General features: G+C 34.3%; 1 protein-coding gene across 15 annotated transcripts in view; it reads right to left on the reverse strand.

Annotated features, from left to right (window-relative positions):
- Positions 1-256: 256 nt before the first annotated feature.
- Positions 257-17,406, reverse strand: part of DCAF6 (DDB1 and CUL4 associated factor 6) — a 141,737-nt gene continuing 124,587 nt past the window's right edge. For 7 of the 15 annotated variants that reach the window (XM_032291486.1, XM_032291482.1, XM_032291485.1 and 4 more), the window contains 5 exons: positions 11,727-11,865; positions 9,755-9,911; positions 9,041-9,129; positions 7,012-7,117; positions 264-728 (listed from right to left, as the gene is read on the reverse strand). In XM_032291486.1, coding sequence (XP_032147377.1) covers positions 664-728; positions 7,012-7,117; positions 9,041-9,129; positions 9,755-9,911; positions 11,727-11,865 — 556 coding nt within the window. In that variant the 3' untranslated portion in view covers positions 264-663. Of the gene's footprint in view, positions 729-7,011; positions 7,118-9,040; positions 9,130-9,754; positions 9,912-11,726; positions 11,866-17,406 lie in introns of all 15 variants that reach the window. The other 8 variants (XM_032291479.1, XM_032291472.1, XM_032291476.1 and 5 more) reach the window with 2 other exon arrangements.

The raw sequence follows: 17,406 nt of genomic DNA on the forward strand, positions 1-17,406 counted from the left end.
TCAACAGGCTGTTACTCGTCAAGTTTTTGGGGAATCAACAGTTATACATCAATCTTCATCTGTGAACGGGCTGGTGCCACTAACCCCTGGGTTGTTCAAGGGTCAGCTGTATCTTGGAAAGAAAAATGAAGACAGTCCTTCTATATGATTTTATCCCACATAAGTACAAAAGGAAAAAGTTGTTAAATCTAGAAAATTTAGAAAAACAGCCCTCGTATGCTGCAGGAGAGAGCAAGGCATTAAATAAAAAGTCAAATTCAGGGTATCTTAAAACAACCAATTTCTTTAATTAGAAAGCAATAAACATGCAAATGGCAAGTGTAGAAATTTATTTGAACCAACATTTTCACTATGATGAAGATTATTCTTCAACTTTGATCCAAGCTCCCACATCTGAAGGTTAGGGAAAATATTGCACTTTGCATTTTCTAGCACTCCTCATACACGGCAAAAGTTTTAAAAACATTCTGCTAGTTTTGTTTTATACAATCTCCCAAATTCATGCACACAATCATTCCAAACCAATGTTAGGTTATCCCAAAAAAAGGGAAAAACTCCAAAAACCATAACCTTAAAATTGCACTAAAGCTCTGTAAAGAAAAAAATATAATAAATGTCTTATACAAATTTCAGAACATTTAAGTGCTTGCCAAAAAGAGTTTATTATTCCTCATCCTCATTTTCATTCTCTTGACCAGAGCCTTCTGATCTGTCACCCTCCAACCGGTCTGGAAACACAGATAAGAGAATTGCAAAGAGAAATACTTTTAGTAATTACAATTATAAATATTTTTCAATGCCTTCTATTTAAAACTGGTTAAAAATCAGTTCACCACTATGTGTGGATGTTTTTTAGAGGCAAATAAAAGAGTAAATAAAACAGAGTATTATTAGCTTTGATTATGCATGTTGTTCTAAAATATAAATGTGAAAAAGAAACCCACTCCTAAAATCTTGATATATTATGTTCTGCTGCAGTGGCTTTCAGTGTTCTTTGGAGTCTAGGTTTCTAACGAGGTACATCAGGTGCTGCAAAGTGGAGTGAGAAGGAGACTGTGTGAGAGAAAATATGTGGACCATTGTGAAGATTTGTATAATTCTGTTTGTAAAAAGATTTTTTTAAATTAAATACTACGTTCCAGGCATTGTGCTAAAAACTGAGGATACAATGGTGACCGAAACAGATTTAAGTTTCTGGTCTCAAGGAGCTTATTTGGGTTAAATGCTCAAGTGAATATAAACTTACAAACTGCTGAGTACAGTATGCCCTCTCAAGTTTTCATGATTTACACTTGCTATTCCTCTGCTTGGGATACTTTTGCCCAATTCTTTAGCTGTAAAGGTTCCTACTCATCTCACTACAACTATTATCCCTTTTGTGAATCTTTTCCTGAACTTTTCCAAACAGGCTATCTGCAGAATTATGAACTCCCTCCTCCACATTCTAGATTATCTTGTATGAACTTCATAATGATGATCCTAATTACAGTAAATGTTGTTTGTATGTCTTTTTGCAGACCAGACTGTGAGTTCCCAGGGGGCAGGAATTACTTCTTTTTATCTTTATATCCTCAGAGCCTAGTATAGAATGTTCAATGAAGGTTTACTGAATAAATGAATGTAAGTTTTATGAAGGTAAGATACATTACATTAGGGTATTATGAAGAAGAAAACAGCATAAAATCACCACCACTGAGATGGAACTAGGATGTTTCTGCCCCAGAAACATTTCCCCACAGTAACATGGAAAATACTAAGGTTAAGCATAAGGAAAACAGTTCAGTCCTACTGTCAACAGCAAGAGAAGGTTGAATCCTGAGATTTTATTTATTAGATACAGAGGCTTAAACACTCCCATTGGATCCTAGATCAACAGCATCAAGAACAGGATACAGGAAGGGAATATATGCCCCTTTTAATTGTTTAATCGTCCAAGTGAATTAGATTAAATCTCCCCTATGCCAACTGTAATCCAATGTCAAACCAATGAGATAATGTATGTGTATAAGATTTATACCCTTAATTATACAAATGTAATTATTGTAAGTATTCAATACATGTTTATAAAATAAATGAACAAAATAAGTAAGATTTGAATAGACCTTTACAGATCAGTAAGGAATTTAAACACAGTGGAAGGATTTCTGACCAATAAAAGGCTACCTAAAAAGGATATTAGTATAAAAAAATTACATTGTTTTCATTGTGTGATACTTTCAAGAGAGAACAAAACATTAAGTTGCTATTCTACTTAAGCAGGGATGAGGAATGGGAATCCTGAGTATGACTGAATACATTCAAGAAACCTGTGCTGTCATGTTAGCAGAGCAGGATGAAGTAGTAACGGCCTACTTCAAAGCTGGCAGGCTTCTTACACAAACTTCTTCTGGCTGTCACGTTATAAAAAAGATGAAGAAATAGAGAGTTAAGAAAAAATGTCACTGCCTTTAAATCAGGGAGTTTGCAGTAGAGGTTAGATTTTTGCACTCAGAGGCACACAATAAAGAGACAAATGAGGGCCGAGTGTCTTTACAACAGGTCACAGAATAAGTGACAGTGGTTTCTGGAATGAGGAAGGCAGAATAGTTGTTCTCTCCTCAAATCCAATTTATTTAACTGATCCACAGTCATCTCTCCCAGAATGTAAGCCCAGCTTCTCAAAATAAATTAAATCTTCTGTTCATGAAATGCTACTGAAGTAGTAAGGCTGCAAAGCCGTTAAACACTTATACAAATCTCTGGTTGGCAATTATAGACTAGAGGGTCTGAAGAACAGTGTGTTCTTTTAAATAAAAACTGGAACTAAGAACCACTTCTATGTATACTGTTTATCAAAAGTAGGCAATGCCAAATTGCTTTTGTAAATAGGGTTTACATTTGTAGAAAGGTTCCTTTTATTCTCTGTTAGAATATTTCTTAGGAAATTATTTTTGGCTGGGGAAGATATGATATGAAGAGATACTGAGTTTGCTGCAGGGGGAGGGAAAGAAGATAAGAAAAAAAGTCCCCAAAGGAAACCTGTGTTCCACAAAAAATACTGTTGTTTTATTTTCCAGGCTATTCCAGGTTATCCTCTGCAAATAATTTATTTCCTTTCTTAAAAAAAGAAAGAATACAAACTAATTGTTAATTAGAGATTTGGTATTAGATGTGCACTTATGTAACAGATTATTCAATATTTGTTGAGCAACTACTATGTGGTAGGCACTGTTTTGGGGGGCCTAAAGACCCAGCTGCAAATTAAGACAAACTGGGTCTCTGCTCTTTATAAGCTTATTCTCTAAGGAGGAAGACAGACAACAAACAAGACACTACCTGTATTTTTCTCCTCCAATCTGTCATAAGACAATAAATAAAGAAATCAAAACTTAAGAGTGATAAGTACTTGAGGAAAATAAGGCAATGAACAAATGACTAAGTGAGAGGGAAGATACGAGAAGACACAGAAAGCAACTTTAGATTGGGTGACTAGGGAAGGCTTTTCTAAGGAGGTTGTATAGGAGCTGAGACCTCAATTGTATGTGAAGTCCTGGCGGCAACATTGGGCAGAGAACAACCAGTGAAAAGGTCCTAAATGTGCTGATAAGCTTGATGAGTGTGAGGAAGAGAGGCCAGTATGGCTAAATGTAGTGAGCTAGAAAAAAAGGGAGACTGGGTGGAAGTCAGAGGTTGGCAGGATATACATCATGCAAGACCTTGTAGGCCAGAGTAAGAAGTCTGGGTTTTATTTTAAGAGCAATAGGGAGTCCCTGAGAATTTGAAGAGAGGGTGATATCTAATTTATGTTTTTAAAAGGTGGTCAGCAGACAACAGACCATGGGCAAATCCAGCCCACTACCTGTTTTTGTTTTTGTTTGAGACAGAGTCTCGCTCTTTCACCCAGGCTGGAGTGTAGTGGCGCAATCTTGGCTCACTGCAACCTCCACCTACCGGGTTCAAGTGACTCTCCTGCCTCAGCCTCCCAAGTAGCTGGCATTACAGGTGTGTACCACCACGCGTGGCTAATTTTTGTATTTTTTACGGGGTTTTGCCACATTGGCCAGGCTGGTCTTGAATTCCTGACCTCAGGTTGATTCACCTGCCTCAGCCTCCCAACGTGCTGAGATTACAGGCATGAGCCTCTGCACCTGGCTCTGCTTTTAGAAATTAAGTTTTATTAGAACAGAGCCATACCTGTTCATTTACATACAGTCTATGGGTATTTTGCATTACAATGGCAGAGCTGAGTGGTTACAACAGAAACCATATCTGGCTATTAACCAAAAAATTAACTCATTTTGAAAGAATCCCTCTGGCTGCTGTGTGAAAATCAGACTGTATGAGGACAAGAGAGTAGAATCAGGGAGAACAAGGGTATATAAATATTAGGTCTATTCTGGAGTAAAATTAGCATCACTTGCTGATGGAGTCAATCTGTGAATGATTTAATAAATGATTGTGATCTCAACAGGATGGCAGGCTCTGCAAACCCATGAGAGAGAAACAATGACTATCTGTGCCAAGATCCAGAGGTACAATGCGAAGTGTCAAGAGACAATGCAGGGTTTTATAAAACATGTTAATACATTTGGACTCTAAGAACATGTGTAGGCAAAGGAGAATTTTAAGCAGGGCAGTAAAGTGATTCTAAGACATTCTAGAAGAGTCTGGAATGATCCATGGACACCATTACCATCTTTCCAAAATCTCTTAAAGCTTCCAGATACATCAGAACTGCCTTTACATCTCAAGAAGTGGCCACTAGACTAGCAATCTTTAGTGCATTATTCATGAGATTAACTTTGATTGCTTTTTAAAAATGTAGAAGCTCAATCTCTATCCAGATAAAATGAACCAGAATCTTTAGCAGGTGGGACCTAGGCATTTGTAGTTTTTTAAAGCCCTACAGGTGATTTGAAGAGGACCGTTCATTAAAAATCACAGCTCCAATAGAAAGAAACTGTCTCGTATCTATTCCCTGGACTTCCTAGGAAGCCTTCTGGACTAACGGTTGAGCCGAGAGGTACCTTGTGGCTACCATATGCTTATTTGATCCAAGTCCAAACTCTCTTGAATATGCACACATTATTGTACTTGGAGTGCTGGATAGGGGAGGAGGACACTGGATAGGGGAGGAAAAGAGTGGTTGACTAACTGACCCATCAAATAACTAGATCTCTTAAGGATAAAGGCAGCAGAAATATAACTCTTGGGCACCTTATTCTATCTAGTCTTTTGTATAAGAGAAGCAAGCAGATAAGCTCACTAAACCAACTAGAAATTGTCTTTTTGATTGCAAGCAAAAAGAAATGAAAGAAAGAGAATTTTTATATCATACAACATCTTATCTAATTCTAAAACCAAAGAGGGATGGTAGTAGCTATTAGCTAACCAACACTGGCACATTAGCACCTTTTTAAAACAGATTTTTGTGCAACTGGAAAGAGAATTAATTTTCTACTGGAAAACCACTGAGGAAGAGCAAACCATTAGATAAGAGCAAGCACGTTTTAGGTGTTATTACCAGTAAATATTTTTCTTGTTTTAAAATGCTGCTTCCTCAAATGTGAAATTCAAATGGATGAATTTTAAGTTACTTGCTGTTATTGAACAAACTATATTTTTAAAAAGTTACAGTGTTATTACCATTTATAACACAGGAACCCAAAGAAGTATTGCAAAAATATTTTGTTGGTCTACTAACATTTTTTGCTTATAGTCCAGGTTTATTTTTTGTTGTTGTTTTCCCCATTGGAAGTTTTCCCTCTTTCCTGATAATAGTCAATATTTATAATTTGAGGATTATTTTCTCTCTAATTCTTTTAATTACAAACATACAGGTCTTCTTTCAATTTTTCAGATGTGCTACACTTTCTCTCCTCTAGGGCTTAGAAAAATGCTATATGCTGTATACTTTGTGTGGAATATTTGTCTCTCCATTCCTCACTCTCTCTGAGGAAGTGATATTTAATTTACTGCTTACGTAGTTCTTACAGTAAGAAGTTATCCTAGCAGAGTGAGGATGGGAGGGGACAGCACAATTATAAAAACTCTGAGGTGGGAAAGTTTCATGGATCCCCAAAATCAAAGAGGGCCAGTGTGGATGGAGTAATCACAGAAGAAAATAATGCTGTAAGTCATCTAGAACAGTTTGAGATCAGATCATCCAGAGGTCTACATGTCATATGAATGATCTGAATATATTCCTATAAGTGAAATTAACAGGTCAAAGGGGAGTAAGGGCTTGGAAGCTAATTTCAAATTCTGGCTTTAACATTTATCAGTTGTGTGACTTAGGCTAAGTTATTACAAATAGTCTACTTTGTAAAGGATTGGGGCTAAATGAGGATAAAGCTGTGAAATAATTAGTAAGCCTGATACATTGTAGTTATTCTATAAAGGGTAGCTATTATTATTAGATGATAGACAACACCAAACATATGGAGACATATATGAAATCAGTGAAGAGTGATAAACACTTTTGTTTGATAAATATATTTTGCTTATAATAAATACTAGACCTTTTCTTTTGTTATAAATTAGTCAATTCCTTCTTGAACATTAGTTGTAATATTTTTATTTTTATGTATCTGTGGTACTGCACCTCAGAGTTTATCTAAAACAAAAAAATATTGAAAAAACAAACTGAGGTATCTGTTTCATTTCTTAGCATGTCACATTTATTTTTCTCTGGACTATGACTGATTTTCAACAAAACTGCTATTAAAGTATATGCAGTATAATACATCTTAAGGTTTATGGTATGGTCCTGTACTCTAAGAAAACAGCAGCTGATAAAGAGTTTTTATGTGACTCTGGTCTCTTCATTTTGGCCATTTTTCAATAAATGTAGTTCATAAGTAACTAAGTTACTGTGCTAAGATCAAACATAAACAGAAATCCTAGTTCAGAAGTTAAGCTACCTTCATTTTGTTATATTAAAAAAATATATAAACCCCTTTAAAGTGGATCTTAAATAATGATGTTTTTCAAATATAAAAATGATTTCAGTAGTATACTGAAAGTTCCTACCAGCTCGGATATGATTCAGTGAAGCCAACATCCTCAACATGAAAGAGGCTGGAACTGTAATGGTGTTTCTAGTCTCTTCCAGCATGAGTTCATTTCGCGTTATAACCTACAAGGCAGGTTAAACAATCATATCAAAGATCATAGAGTAACTGTACCTTTTCCTTGAAGATCGGGCAAACAGTAAACAATTAGCAGGTACCAGGAAGAATTATTTCATTCTTTATGCATCTGATATCTATACTTCTGCCTTAAGTCTATTCAATGCCAAATAATCACAGTAACTTGCATTTAGAGGAGGAAGATCAGAGAATACCACTCTTTCAATTGGCAGAAAAACAAAGGTCAAACTTTGAGCCTACTTAAAACATTCAAGAATTTAATTTAGCTTTTATTTGCAATTTGTTTCTCGGAGCAATTTACTTTGTTGGCTCCTTGTTTTCCCTATAGGAGAACTGAAAATTTTAGTGATGCAATACAATTCAATTATTATCCATGGGCCACTTGAATCCCTTGAGAAGATGTTTCCTTGACTGAGGCAGAGTAGTCTTGAAAAATAAATTTTTTGGCAAGGGTTAACAAGAAAATTAGTCTTAAGTAACAAGAATAGGATTACTTGAATATCCATGAACGTCCAGAGATCCAACATGTAACCATGAGCAAAGGAAAAAAGTGGAAAAGCAAAAATCATGGCAAAGGAAAAAAAGGATGGAAGAAAGAGTATGAGAGGAACAGAAAGATGCTACTCTGACTGTTCCTCCCATTATTGGGGGGTCAATGGTTCCCCAATAATGAAATAATAAATTCCCAACTTGTTAGGGTGTCCCACAGGGCCCTTTATAATCTTACCCTCACCTACCTGTTCAATTTGATTGAGCTACTTTTATGTATGTGCATGTTCCAGGCACAATGACGGTTCATTTACCCTCTCATGCCTTGGCACATGCTGATCCTTCTGTCTCAAGTGCTCCTTTGCTCCCTGTCTGCCTGGTAAACTATTCTCTTTCTGTCCAATTCTTATTTCTTCTGTGAAGACCTCTCCTTCCCATCTATCCCATTTACAAATATAGCTGTTCCAAAATACTATGGGCTTCCAAAACACTATGTGTCTATCTCTGACACAGATCCCACTACAGTATGTTCTGGTTATTTACATTGTCTTTCCCATTAAACTCTGAGGGTAGGGCTTTATCTTTTAAACCCAGCATCACGTATAACATACGTCAAGTGTTTTATAAATGTCTATTCAATGAGTGAAAGTATACATGGGAACTGTGCTATGAACAGTCAGTGTTAGTCTTCTAGAGTAGTGGTTTTCCAATTTACTAACATTTTTAGCAATGGATTCTCTCATTTTGATAAGAAATAGTATATGAGAACCCACAAATAAAAACCCTGATTGAATTTGGGGAATAAAGGCCCAGAGTTATGCCTTCCTGTCATCCACCTTCCCTCTCCCAATCGCAGAAGAAATATAGAGCTCCAAAGAACTCAGGCTGAAAATACTGTTTTAAACAAGCTTAAAAAAAATCTTAAAATATAATGATAAAGGAAAAGATTCTCCAATCATTTGTTCTGCTATATACTAATTCTGAAAGAGAAAGTTCCATTTCCTTTTTAAAAAGAACTCAAAATAGAAAAATAGCTATACTCAAAATGAAAAAATAGGTATGCTTTTGGAGAAAACAGCTATAATAAAATTATTTTCTTAAAAGGACAGATTTTTTTCTGTGTGATCCTTTATTGTAATAACATGAATAATCAAATCTATTTTTCTTAAACTACTATACACCTAATCTGTCATTACTAATGATCAATATTATAATTAGTAAGCTACCATTTTGATTTTACCTCCCTAGTATTATAGATATACTTTTTTCTTAATTTTTCTTTTTCTTAAAATTTGACCTCCTTAACTGCATTAACTTGTTTCATGTTAGCAACTCATAATAAGCTGTTTTAATTTTTCTTAGGGAAGCATTTTAGGAACAAATTGAAATATGGTCTATAGTAGGTATAATAAAAATCTTACTTCATCAGCAAGTTTTCGGTTAAAAATCCTTGACTCTTCTAATGGTGACCAGATCTTTATGTCATAATCTATGCCAGATGAGGCTAAAACTAGAAATAAAATTTACATATTAATATGAAGCCTAGAAACATGCCATTAATTCAAGACGTGCTTATGTTATGCATATATATATAGCAAAAACTGAACTTGAACAGCAGTTGTATGCTATACATTTAACTGTTAATCGAAATAGTATTTTGACAACTTCCTAAAAGTTATCCTAGGACATAATTTTAAGACCATGTTGAAGTCACTCAAATTCATTGCTGAAGTCACTTATTCATTGTTCTCTTATGAGATATGTGGGCAATTTCAAACAGAAGACAAGAGCAATGCTCTTTTGTTCTGATAAATTAATTCAGATATGTGAAGACTAAAAATGACTGGATGTTCAACTTGGATAAACAGTAAAAAGTTCACTCACACTAAACCTCTTACAACTTGTAAAACTTAGAAATATTGGGAGAATAAACTTTTTAACTTATTTTCTTTTACTTTGTGCACAAAGCAAATTATAGGTGTGTCTGAAGCTCAAGTACAGCTATAATTGACTAGTGGTGCCTAGTCAGATAATTTGAATTATTCTTATTAACAACTAAAAAAAAACAACAACTTTGCATGACTGATGAGTCATACAAATGATTTCTAGCCCTTATCTTAGAAAAGATATCTTACTTGGGTCAAACGGATGTGGCTGCAGGCAGTTTACCACATGATTATCAGCTTCCAGAAGCATCAAATGCTCAGCAGTGTGCCGATCCCAGATGAAAATGTGGCCACAGTCAGAACCACTCATTACAAAGTTAGCACCCCAGAAATTGGCTTCTTTTATCTAAGGGTTAAAAAATTATTTAAAAATTCAAATCAAATCATTACAACAAAGATTTATGCTATTCTTACTTTTTAAAATTTTTCATGGTTTTGTTTTGTTTTTTATTCTTACATTGTTAAAAAAAACTGGATTAGAAAATAGTAAAATTAAAATTGATGGCTGGGCGCAGTGGCTGACACTTGCAATCCCAGCACTGTAGGAGGCCAATGCTCAGGAGGACTGCCTGGGCTCAGGAGTTTGAGACTAGCCTGGGCAACAAAGCAAGATACCCTCACTATTAAAAAAAAAAAAAAAAATTGACAAAACTCAGCCTTCCAGCTTGTTCAAATTATGACAGAAATTCATCAGCAAGGGTAAGATGGCAGTAAGTAATGGAAAATCTCCTGTAAGTATAGGGACTTTGCTTTGTTCAGTATTATATTTACAGCACCTGAAACAGTAATTGGAATACAATAGGTGCTTAATTATTAACTGCTAAATGAATGAATAGGATTTCTGGGTTTTGGACAGTACAATGATAATTTATATATATGTTGTTGAAGTGTCCAAAAATTGTGGCAATTTAGCTTTATAAGACAATGAAATGATTCACAGAAAAGGAAATCACTGTCTTTTGTATACTTGCTTTAGAGCAAAAGAATAGAAAGCACCAATTGTTTCATTAGCTATTACTAGTTAACATAACTGAGAAAAACATATTTACTTTTATGAAACAGAATCAAAGGCATATGATATGTTAGAAGAGTTATAATGACACTTTTAAATGAATGCACAAGTGAAACATCAAAAATCTTTGTATTTCAAACGAGGATTTAAATAATTTTATCTGCAGCTGCTACTTTGCCATTTTTGGTACTCTCACAAAAGAGCGGAGGCAATTTTATTATTTGAGCTACTGCTACATTTACTTATCTTCTCTCTTCTCATTCTTTCCCCTAATTATCTTAATACTAACTTTTAGGCAATAAAATGAAAGAAATAGAAATTGGTTACTTCTATTAATAATGAGTAACCTTTTAAAAATGAGTAAATCGTTACTAGTAATGATAGTTATAGAAACAGCTAATTACTTCCCCACCCCAAAGTTAATTTTTTTTAACCTAGATCCTAAAGAAAGCAAGACACAAATTCATCAGCAAAGGTAATATGGCAGTATATATGGATTAAAACTGATTCTGTAGATACTTTCTGATGATGCAATGAATATGAGAACAACACTTTCTAGATATGAAGGGATCAGAGTAACAGTTATATTAGTCATCCCAAAAAATTTTCTTATTAAGTAATTAATACTACATGGGATGTAGAAACCTGTAGTTTTAAAAACTACAAAAGATCTTAGAGATTTTTCTGGTCTATTCTTACTTCATCTGGTAAGTCACTAAAACAAATTTTCACTTGTCAATCTTAAAAATGGGTAGAAAGTGGCCTGACTATATTTTGCAATCAACTTATAAATCCAAATCCTTCTCTCCAAAACTAACAAAGGATGCTAATACGAGCTAAAAAAATAAAAGTCTACCAGAAACCTTTCAGGTGGATAGCAAATGTGAAAGAGCAAAAAAAAAAAAAAAAAAAAAAAGCAATGATTACTAGAAATTTTTTTTAATCTATATAGTTTTAGTAGAGTCTTCTTGTAAAAAATAATGGTCTTTCACAATATATTATAGGACTAAAGGAACCAAGTTGGATAAAGAGATAACTGAAGATTCAATAGTGTTAACATGTGGCAATATATGAAGATAAATTATTACAGAAAAAAATTCATAGCATGAAACTGCAATTTCACCAAAGAATGCCAAGAACATTTGGTACCATGGTCCTGGAGTTGCGATGGCCTTTATAAACCATTTTTACTAATGGCCTTCTAATGTTCAATGTATCCAATTCTTCCATTTCTTTCCTTTCCTTTCTCCGCCTGAAGAACTCCTGAATACGGGCAACAGCAGAGCGTCTATGAATTACATATTAAAAAACAAAAATAAATAAAAACATTCTTTTTTATTCTTAATAAAAATGAATAAGAAACTTATTAAAATATAGTAAGTCTAGAAAATACATAAACACATGATCTCAATAAGGCACCCCCAACCAAAAGCATAAAAAGGCAGACACAACAGTGACACATCAGACTAGTTGAGTTACTACAACAAAGTATTTTAGTTAAGAGATCACTTAGAAATTTGGTACTAGTTGAAAAGTAAAGGAAATCGCATGCGGCACACTGGTTTTTAAAGGGCTATTTTATAAAAACGTAATACAGACAAAATTCATGTGCAATTTTACTACAAATATAACAAATTTTATCCAACATTCTTTCTCCTCTTCTCCACGTTAAGAAAATGCATAAAGAGAAATGAAAAGAAACAAAGGGTAACATAAAATAGCAGTGAATAGACATCTAGTTTGAGATTTTAATTAAAGTATTTTTAAAGATGTTCCAAAAACAGACTACTTTAAGTAAAAAAAATAAATATTAATACATAAGCAATGAAACAAAGACCTTCAAATAGCATCTTCTTTATGGACTCCATATTAAGGATTTGGAACTAATGAAGCAGATTTTACTCTCCTAAGAAATGATCTGGTGACAGAACTGGGACTGAAGAACAAATTACTCTTAAAAACGAATTTAAGTATTAGAAGAAACTTCTCCTAACACATGAGATTACTTATAATTTTGTGAGTTTGAATTCATTTAAAATATTATATTTTGATATATAATAGACTAAATGTACATAATCTTTAAAAAGTTTACAAATCACTAAGAAAAATGGATCTCATGACACTTAAATATTTAAAAAGATGTTCAGTCTCACTAATAATAGGATAAAAACAAAAACTGATCTCTTTTTATGCTTATTAGATTGAAAAGATTTTTATGTATATCAGAGTGGTAAGAGTTCAGGAAAACAGGCATTACTGACAGGAGTTTGAAAGTGGTTTTTATACATAAAAAAGATACTGTAAACTTTTTACTGAAATATAACACACATACAGGAAAGTTGAAAATCATAGGTAAAAAGCTCAATGAATTTTTGCAAATGAAACAGTCCCATATAATCAGCACCAGTACTAAGAAACAGTATAAACAGATTTCCTGAGGTCTCCTAAGTGCCCATCATTTCCATCATTACTATTCTTTTAAAGGAGATCACTATTCTGACTTCTGATATCATGGATTAATTTTGCCTGCTTGTGAACTTTAATTAAGTGGAATAATACATTAAACTTTTTTAATGTCTAGCTTCTTTAGCTCAAAATTATGTTTGTAAGATTCATCCATGTTGTACTTAGCTGTAGTTCATTCATCCTTTTTGCTGCAGAGTATTACTTGGTATAAATATATTAATATATATTTATTCATTCTACTGTTGGTGGACATTGGGTTATTAACATTTTTGATTGCTAATATTAGGCTACTCTTCACATCTGTGTATGTCTTTTGGTGAACTATGTACATATTTATATTGGATATATACCTAGAAGAGGAGCTCTGGACCTCAGTATGTGCATAATGTTCTGCTTTAATAGATGCTCCCAAAGTGAAGATCTATTTGTAGTTTTGCAAAGTGGCTGTATAAATTTACACTCCCACCCATTGTGTAAAGTTCCAGTAAAATATATTTTTGAGGAGAAGTTAAATAATATAAGCTGTGACTCAGCAATTTAACTTTTAAAAATGTATATTGTAAAAAAACTTAAATATGTAAATATATAACTTTTTTTTTCACTGCACAACTGTAATAGAGAAAGACTGGAAATAATCTAAATATTCATATAGAAGAATAGGCTAAATAAATTATGGCACATTCATATAATGAAATACTTATGCAACCATTAGAAAGGATATGAATGATCCATAAACAACCAAATGAAAGATAATCAACATTATATTGCTAAATCCAAAATACAGGCTAAAGAATAATTCATATAATAAAATTATATATGCATAGAAAGGGTTTGGAAAGACAGACATTAAATTGTGACTAACAATTTTTAAAATAATTATGTAACAATTATATACTTCTACTTTCATAATAAAAAGACATTTACTTTTTCATAAAACGGCATACCTTAAATTATATAGACTTACTTAATAAGCGTTTTAAAAACTTTTTTTCTACGCTAAGAATATCAAAGAAAAAGGAATCTCCATTTAAAGTTAGATACAGTTAGAAACTCCCAGAAAAGCTGACATGTTTAGTTTATCTCTTTCTGATTGGGAGGTGAGAATGGGAAGGGTATAGAGGTCAAATGTTCTCAAAAGAGACATACTTAAAAGACATATGCTTGGATCGTTCTCATTTTTCTGAAGTGGAGGAAAAAGGAACAATGAATCAGTTATAAATATGTGATTAGCAAGAAATCAATAAAGAAAAAACTCTTGCTAAGAAAGTAGAGTTATAGGTAGCAGAGGAAGTAATTGTGTTGCTAAGCCAAAGGACATAAGAGCTATAAATGGGAAGAAAAATTACGTGACAAAAATTTAGATGGCAGCTCATTTTTTTTTTTTTAATCACCCAGGCTGCAGTGCAATGGTGGGATCTCAGCTCACTGCAATTTCTGCCTCCCAGGTTCATGCAATTCTCCTGCCTTAGCCACCCAAGTAGCTGGAACTATAGGCCTGCACCACTATGCCTGGCTAATTTGTGTATTTTTAGTAGAGATAGGATTTCACCATGTTGGCCAGAATGGTTTTGTACACCTGACCTCAAGTGATACATCCACCTAAAATTCCCAAAGTGCTGGGATTACAGGCATGAGTCGCTGTGGTTGGCTTCAAATCACTTAAAACAAGATATATGGACAAAATTAATCCTGTATTAGTAAATGAGGTGGTAATAATTATGAATAATAATGAGAACTATATCAAAGCATAAATGTTCATTTAAAAAGTATGCTCTAGGCCAGGCAAGGTAGCTCATCCCAGTAATCTCAGCTACTCAGGGGTCTGAAGAAGGAGGGCAGCCTGGGCAACAGAGTAAGATCCCATGGGCATGGTGGTACACAACTGCAGTCCCTGCTATTTGGGAGGCTGAGGTGGGAGGATGGCTTGAGCCCAGCAGTCCCAGGATGCAGTGAGCTAAGATCATGCCATGTATTCCAGCCTGGGTGACAAAACAAGGACCCATCTCTTAAAACAATAACAAAAACTGAAACTCAAAAAAATCTATGGACCAATTAATGCAAATAATAGAAAAGGAATGTGGCTGGATATATAATCATATACAAATTAACTGCATTTCTAAGTATCAGCAGGGGACAATTAGCATAAATTTTAAAAGGAATACATTTATAACAGCAACAAAAAGTGTCTTTAAGTCATAAAAAAATGTGTAAAGTCTGTTCACAGAAAATTATAAAATGTTACTGAAAGACATTTTGTAAAGGCATAGGCTGAGCACAGCAGCTCACACATACAATCCTAGCAGTTTGGGAGGCTAAGACAGGAGGTCCCTTGAGCTCAGGAGTTTGAAACCAGGCTGGGCAACAAAGTGAGACCCCATCTCTACAAAAAATTAAAAAATAAGCCAGGGGTGTTGGCACATGTCTGTGGTCCCAGCTACTTGGGAAGAAGCTGAGGTGGGAGGATTGCCAGAGTCCAGGAGGTTGAAACTAAACTGAGCTGTGATCCCAGGCACTCTAGCCTGGGTGATAAAACAAGACCTTGTCTCAAGGAAAAACCAAAAAAAGCCCCAAATAAATGTAGACATAATTTTGTACTATAAAGATAATTAATTTTCACCCAAATTTATTTTATAGATTTATTACAGCTAAAAGCATATTCTGATGACTTCTTTGTGGAACTTAAAAAGTTGATTATAAAATCAACCAAAGGACAAAGAACAGCCAAAATCCTTCTGAAAAAAAAAATAAGGGTCTTGCCTTAGCAGATATTACAATTTATTATAAAGCTATAATAATTACAAAACTATGGTACTGACAGAGATAAACTGTCTGATGAAACAAAACAACCTAGAGACAGACCTGTGTTATATAAATCTTTGTTACATGACATAGGTATGATAGCAGATCACTGGGAAAATTCAACATTTCATAAATGAACAGGGGGAAAAGACTGGCTATTTAAATGGGGCAGGGGAAAGTTACATATACACATTATAAACAAAAATCGGTTCCAAATAAATTAGTAATTTAAATGTCAAAAGTAAAATTTCAAAAGGAAATATAGGTAAATTTTTAAATTCCAAGGTAGGTAAGGATTTTGTAAATAAAAGAAAGTGATAAGCATAAAAGATTGATAAAATTTAACTACATGAAAATTAAAAATGGTTCATTAAAAAACAGCCTAAAGACTGAAAAAAATATCATAAAATGTAAAACATATGTGTACACTAATACATAATAGTGGATTAGCATTAAAAATACATTAATAATTCTTTTTTTTTTTTTTTTTGAGACGGAGTTTCGCTCTTGTTACCCAGGCTGGAGTGCAATGGCGCGATCTCGGCTCACCGCAACCTCCGCCTCCCGGGTTCAGGCAATTCTCCTGCCTCAGCCTCCTGAGTAGCTGGGATTACAGGCACGCACCACCATGCCCAGCTAATTTTTTGTATTTTTAGTAGAGACGGGGTTTCACCGTGTTGACCAGGATGGTCTCGATCTCTTGACCTCGTGATCCACCCGCCTCGGCCTCCCAAAGTGCTGGGATTACAGGCGTGAGCCACCACGTCCGGCCAATAATTCTTATAAATCAATAAGGAAAAGAAAAACAACTCAATTAAAACAACCCAGTTGAAAACAAAATCAGGGCCGGGCACAGTGGTTCACGCTTGTAACCCCAGCACTCTGGGAGGCCAAGGCAGGTGGATCGCCTGAGGTCAGGAGTTCGAGAGCAGCCTAGCTAAACGTGGTAAAACTCTGTCACTGCTAAAAATACAGAAATTAGCCAGGTGTGGTGGCAGGTGCCTGTAATCTCAGCTACTCAGGAGGTTGAGGCAGGAGAATCACTTGAACCCAGGAGGCAGAGGTTGCAGTGAGCTGAGATCGCGCCACTGCATTCCAGCCTTGGCAACAGCACAAAACTGTCTCAAAAAAAAAAAAAAAGAAAAAAGAAAACCAGATCAAGCTGAAAACCATGAGATGCTTAATGTTATTTGTAAATTGGGCAATGAGCATCTAGACCATGAGATATTATTATAAACAAATCAATTAGAAAAATTAAGATATATGACAACAAAAATCAGTGATGTGGATAAACATGATTTTAAAAAAATACTGTTAAGTATATTTAATTTACACTCTCACTTTAGAAAATAATTTTAAATTATTTTGTAAATGGTCCATTCCTGGGTATATACCCAATAATAACTTTGTATCAGGAGAAATATTTCAGAATGCTCAAAGCAGCAATGTTAATAATACCAAAAACTAGAAACAACCTAAATGTCCATTAACAGGAAAGTGGATAAACTGTATAGTCAAACATGGATTATTAGATAGCAGTGAAAATGCTTGGGCAAGAGCTACA

This window comes from Sapajus apella, unplaced genomic scaffold, assembly GCF_009761245.1.
Source record: "Sapajus apella isolate SASKATOON/1434 unplaced genomic scaffold, GSC_monkey_1.0 scaffold25, whole genome shotgun sequence".
Classification (NCBI taxonomy): Eukaryota; Metazoa; Chordata; class Mammalia; order Primates; family Cebidae; genus Sapajus; species Sapajus apella.